This window comes from Eimeria maxima, genomic scaffold, assembly GCF_000499605.1.
Source record: "Eimeria maxima Weybridge genomic scaffold, Emw_scaff1762, whole genome shotgun sequence".
Taxonomy (NCBI): Eukaryota; Apicomplexa; class Conoidasida; order Eucoccidiorida; family Eimeriidae; genus Eimeria; species Eimeria maxima.
Window position 1 is genome coordinate 1 of NW_013564675.1, and position 6523 is coordinate 6523.

The 6523-nt window shown below is 50.3% G+C and overlaps 1 protein-coding gene across 1 annotated transcript; it reads right to left on the reverse strand.

The window, feature by feature from the left end:
• Positions 1–2746: 2746 nt before the first annotated feature.
• On the reverse strand, positions 2747–3850 carry EMWEY_00055370 (hypothetical protein, conserved; the record flags this gene model as incomplete). Its single annotated transcript, XM_013480254.1, has 1 exon — positions 2747–3850. The coding sequence occupies one exon, from the start codon at positions 3848–3850 to the stop codon at positions 2747–2749; it is 1104 nt and encodes a 367-aa protein (XP_013335708.1).
• Positions 3851–6523: the final 2673 nt, after the last annotated feature.

Here is a 6523-nt window from a genome sequence, read left to right on the forward strand (position 1 = left end):
CAAAAATGTAGGCGCAGTACTCGTAACCCTCTCTAAAGCTACCTTTCTCCCCTATTGATTCTGAGCCATATTAAGTGTGTTGTGTGATACTGCATCTTGAATTGATGTAGCTAAGGCTTGCGCAACGTGCCGCCTCAGGCTGCCTGCGGCCGTACGGGCCGCACAAACGTGGCAATGATGGTTTCCCTGTGCAGCTTACTGCAGCCTACCTATCTTATCCAGAGCAGATGCAGTAGTGCGAAAGGGAGGGAGTGTATTTTTGCCCTGAGCGGTGGCATCCGCAAAGCTCCCGTGAGCAATTGCGGTTGCAACCGCAAGTGCGGCACAAGTGCAGAGCGCTTTCATTGCAGAAACAACCGAAACTAACAGTGCTTCCCGAAGAAAATATATTTGAAGCAAGTATGAAATGCGTTCAGTTTTTTTTCCTGTAGTTGGTCGCAGCGTCTGGAGGTCTAGACTGGTGCTGAGTTCGGACCCCGCTGTCGATGTAGCAATTTCGCACAAACGCACCTGCGCGCAGTCGCTGAACCCCCCTTTTCCGTGTCGGCTGTTGAATAGGTTAATTTAAGCGGAACAACGTTTTTATTAGAATTTTTAATGGGTATGGTTCCACATTTATGGTGAGGGATCGTAACGCACTACTGTCTTGTGCTACTCTCAAGCCCATCGAACTAGCACGTAGCCAGAATGAATTATCAATTAATGACCAAGAAATATTGTATTTCTGGGTACCCTTTGTCATTTTTGTATTAATAGTTATGCGAGAATAATTCCCCAAGCCTGCTATGTTGGTTAGGCGCTTAGTGCGTTGACCTTCCCGAGCTCAGCCAAACCACCGGTGGAAAAGTGACCCTGACAGCGGCAGTCATATCGGTATTTCCAGTGAGCGAATTCATTAACCCCAAAGCCTTAATTAACGTATGCTTCTTCAAGGGGCAAGTAGGGAAACGGAGAGGCCAAACCAAGCCTTCCGGCAAAATGCTGCAACCCCGCCTAGTAAAGTGCATAGAGAGCGCCTTCCACAAGAAAGCAACCGGCCGAATCGTAAGGGAATTACCTATAAGATATGGAAATAGCTCCCACCCGGGAGTACAAACTAAGAAGTGGGGCTCCCTTCCCTCCAAAGCTTATGTGCTTTCTCTCCCGAATTAACATAAAATACAGGTGCGCCGACACCTGCGCAAAGTGTACGATTGGTTTGGCATGTCAGCACTTGCATGAGACAATTGTATGCAGCCCAATGATATGTCCAATCAGTGCAGCAAGTGCACAAAGCAGCAGAAAGGGAACCCTGGAGATCCTGACGCCGCTGCCGAGGTGGAGAGCTGGTCAGCGAACAAATCGTACGTCATTGACGTTGCGCCGCTGAAGATAGGTAGCAGTGGAATTTATGTGAGCCTGCTTCCTCCGATTAAGCCCACTACATTGAACCCAAACATGGTGCGGCACATCCGTTACTATTCTGTTGCCGAAGTCGTTCATATAGGTGTGTCTGTCCCTGAAATACTACACATGCCCAGCTACGGCTAAACAGGCTAAACAGAATTTTCAGGCTGCAGAAACTTCAGTTGAATGAACTCGCTGACCAATTCTGCATGGAGCCTGAATGAAGTGCAGCACTATTTCTGGAAGCTGGCTTTCAGCAAATGCAATAGCAGCAGTATTTGGGGGGAAAGAGCAGCCGCGCATGCTGGTAGCTAACTGCAACGGGTCATTCATATTTTCCCCATCATACAGAAGCTCCGACACCCCGAATCGACAACAGCTGAGTCAAGCGCACGGCCCTAAAGCGTAAAGACGAAAAAACAGCACGGCCAACCCGCCGGTGCGTAGGTGGTCATCCAGTTCGAAAACATTCTGCGCAGCAGGTAGCCGTTCTACTACTAGTGCGGCACTCTGGGATAAATCCCTCTCGCATCAATGCAACGTCTCCATTAGGCAAGCTCCTCTCTCGAAGCATGAGAAGCGCCTTTATCTGTGCCACGTTGACGCAAAACAATAATCTGACCGTTTCTATTGAGCTGTGCACGCCATATGGTTTCCGTTGTACCCAATATTTAACGTACCACAGGGCATACAGGCTTGCAAAATCGAAGCAAGCACCTGTGATGTAGTCAGCCGCATTACGCCAACTCAAATTACTCCATCATGTGCTGAGGCCACAACGTATCAAACACACGTGCCTTCCGACCAAAAAAATTCAACAAATGCTGATCCGCCGACTGCAGCGGCTGTTCGCACCTTCTGGATATCTGGAAACCAGTGTCCTGTTCTGAGTTAGCGCAGCGCCAGCTCCGGCCTTCGTGAGAATGTTAGCAGGGCGTGCAGTTTCGCTGCATGCCTGAGCAGGAAGCTGCTTTCTACTGTTGAACCAGGTTGAACACTAGCACAGCAACCAATACATTCATCTCGCCAGTATGGGCTGACAGTAGGCAAGAAAACTCCGCGGGGGAGCAGAACCTCATGAGCAGCATTCCTCTTGCCAATGGACCTCAAACTCCACAAAAAATTGCCCAGGGGCCATCCTAATGGCTTTGACGACAAGCGCAACACCTCGTGCTGCACCTTTCCACCAATACTCCAAGCTTTTGTCGGGACTGCAAATACGCCGCAAGGACCCCAGAAGATGTCCCATAAACATCATTTACGTAGCAGCAGCAATAGGACGCTGAGCAACGTAGCTCCTACTCCCCCACGAAGTCACAACACCAGCTGTAGCAGTGTATGCGTACTTATGTACAGAAAGTTACTCACCTGGGGCTGCTAGTAACCCTCGGCCTGTCAACAAAAGCTGCCAGTTCATTTTGCTGTAATGCGGCCTCGACGTTAGAGATATTGGTGGCGGAAGACCAACGTCACCACAGGTGTCAGGACACGATGTAGACGTATCTGCTGCTGCTGCTAATTCTGGTGCTGCCTTTGCTGGCATTCCTGCGGTCACTGCCTCTCCGGGCAGCGCCAGTTGGAATGCCAGCTGTTGCGCCTGCTGCAGCGCCTGCATGCAACGGAGATGAAGTGGCTGGATCTTCTCGAGGGCGCATGATGCTAAAGTCGTTAGAAACCTAATAGCCAAGCGGACTTGCTGGTTCAGCAGCAGCAGCTCATCGGTTGCAGCTGTTTGCTGCAGCAGCGGCTTTGCAGCGACCGCTGACAATGCACCACAAGGGCGTGGTTTCCAAGGCACGCCCTCTCGGGAACCTAAACTCACTACACTAACACTAACAGGTAGTGCCGTCAGTCGGATATGCCATAACTCCAACTCATAAGCCGACCGCCCCGCTGCTACAGCCATGCGCTGGCTATCCTCTGACCCTAACACTGTTGATTTATGCCCACCTACAGACTTCCGCAGCGACGAAGCAGCTAAAGCCTCACCAATAGAATGCAGCAGAGCTGCTGCTTCACCTAGCAAGACAGCCAGCTGCAGCCTCAATAGCGGATCCTCTCCTCCCGTCTCAAGAGCTGCGTCACGAATTGCCTCAGCAACAGAGCTCCCTTCCTCGGCTGCGGCAGACATACGTGCAGCTTCTGTGGTGCGAGGCGTTTTCACATTTGTGCTGTGCTGCCAAGCCTGCGCAGCGCCTACGGCCGCCAGCCACAACGGATCCTGCAGAAGCTGCAGCTGACCTGTAGAGGCTACGGCAGCAACAACAGAAGCGAATCCTGCAGGATATTGCCGGTGCAGTTGTCCAATGGAAGAACGTGGAGCACATGCTGCTGCTCGTGTGTGGGCATCCAAGCGACCTGCTGTTGCTGCGACCTCGGCTGTCCCCCAACCGTAGCCTGTATTGCGGGCTGTAGATTCATGTAAAGCACAAAATATACCATGTGCGTGCCCAAATGTAGGCATCCTTACGCGTTGGCAGGCCTCTTCAACTCTGGAAAAGGGGGCAGGCTTACTGTGCTCCTGCACCGCAGGTGAGCCAGTTCTGACAGCACGCTCACTGTCCCACCGTGTAGTACCAGTGCAGTTGGCCGAAAGTACAAGGAACCCTTAATCTGGGCATGAAAAGAGTAAACATATCCGGGGAGCCACTCTGGAGCATGCTGTATTTTTGTGGGCGCCCGTGAACTGGGCCGGAACAACTCAGAGAGTATTCCCAGGACGGCTGGGGAGAAAAGGGATAAATTTGCCCCTGTAGTGCTGCTCCTCCTACTGAGATGCTGACTGCTGAGATTCACTCCATATTTCGAGGCGCGTAGCCGCACCTTCAACTCTCGGAACCTCGCTGTGAAGCTGCATTCCCCACCTGCCCGAATCGTCGCGCAAATATGTGCCCTCCTGGGAAATAAAATGAAATTTGGTTGCAGATGCTTCTCGGAAATAGAGCAATTTATAAATCTGAGAGGTAATTATAGCGTCTGAAGCTTCCGAAACACCCTTTGTCACTGGAGCGCATGCGCTCCACCTCTGAGCCGCAACCGGAATGAAGGCGCAGGTAGACACTCAGGCTAAAGAGCCCATTTCCTTTCACATTATATCTACATTATACTCCCATAGAATATATGTGAAACCGTAACCCCATTAGATGTAGTGTTTTATCCCTGAGCTAATTGGGTCACCGGGCAAATACGTAGGGAATCTCTGAAGCTAACGAGGGAAACACACGTCAGAAGAAATACCATGGGATTGAATAACGAGACCATAACTGACGTCTTAAGGCTACTGAAGCGATTACTGTGGAGTTTCGCTCATCTACACTCTAGCGGTGCAGCTGTTCGCCATTGGAATCGACCGTGCGAGCCCCAACTCGCCGCTAGGCGGGTGCGTCGGCAGCCATCTCATTTTTTAGTGTAGGCTTTCAGAGATATTAAAAAAGAAACCACATTTGCTACATTTAAACATCGCCAGGTAGCTTTATTCTCTCTAGGGATGAAAGCGCTCTGCACTTGTGCCGCACTTGCGGTTGTAACCGCAATTGCTCACGGGAGCTTTGCGGATGCCATCGCTCAGGGCAAAAATACACTCCCTCCCTTTCGCACTACTGCATCTGCTCTGGATAAGATAGGTAGGCTGCAGTAAGCTGCACAGGGAAACCATCATTGCCACGTTTGTGCGGCCCGTACGGCCGCAGGCAGCCTGAGGCGGCACGTTGCGCAAGCCTTAGCTACATCAATTCAAGATGCAGTATCACACAACACACTTAATATGGCTCAGAATCAATAGGGGAGAAAGGTAGCTTTAGAGAGGGTTACGAGTACTGCGCCTACATTTTACAGAAACAGAAGGTGACAAACACTGCACCGAAGAAATAAACGCGTTCAGGAAGGAAGTGGATTCTAGTGCAAAACCTTACAAACCAAATGGCAGTGGAGCACCAACGACTGATCTTGGGAGCTTCTTTACCGACAATGATTGCGACGCTATCAAGAACGGGACATTTACACATATTTATGTAGGTCCATACTTAATGGTTTCAAAGCCTGGCATGATTCCAACGATTCCAACGCCTCCTACTCATTGGATGAGAATAGCAGCTGGTTACAGCGAAGAAGTAAGGAACGAAGGCAAGGAAGCTGGGGTGGCTTTTCGCAGGATGTTACTGGTACTAAAGTACTTCTCTTCTCCGCCAGCCAGCCAGCCGTTCGGACAAAGATGACCTGCTCGGAAGCAGTTCAACAATGGAGAAAAGGCTTTGAAACCTTCGCGTACGTGCAACTAGAAAGCAGCTACCGAATACGCCTCATGGACATCTGCATTGTGGTGGCTCTGTCGCAACATGCCACGTCAAGCCAAGCCTTCTGTGTGTCGTTTTAGGGGCAAATACCCTGAAGTGTTTCAACAAAACACGGGACCATACACTGACACGAATGCTGTAAGCCTTGTCAGTGTGATGAACGAGAGTGAGCAGCTAGTATACTGCGGCAATCCAAAAGGGTGTGATGAGGGAATTGTCCTTTGCTATATCAAGCCGTCACCCTTCCAAGAAAACGCTCGTCCTGTGACGTGAGCGTACAACACCTCTTTGGACAACGCCATGGGGAGACAGTGTCTAATAGTGGAAATATTAGTTTAGGGATGTGCTTGTTGAGCAGTGCTACAAGCGTACACCGCGAATAATCCCCTGAATAGGCAAGATAAAGCAAGAAATGTTTTGTTGCTTGGAATCAAAGCTACTATACTACTTCCACCACTAGGGAACAGGACAACATTTGGAGATGAAATGAGCTGTGTCTGTTAAATTGCTTCAGTGCACAGATGTGGCACAAGGTGCAGGAAAGCTACAAGCTCAAGCCAAAACTGGAGGCTCACAGTGGGACAAAGTTCGGCCCTTAAAATCTTACAGAGAAGTCATAGAAAGCACCCCGAGAGAGACAGACTGGAGTTTTCGCCTTTCAGTAACTGTTTTGTACTGACGCTTCGTGCAGGTGATGGGAATCAAGCTTGCTTGAACGCGGTCAATGCCATTCGTGATGCCGAAGGGCTGAAGCTTGAGAAATTCACTGCTGCAGCGAACGACAGGGGAAAACAATCAAGAACCCCCTCCACCCCTTATGAGGACGCGCTGTATAACGTGACATG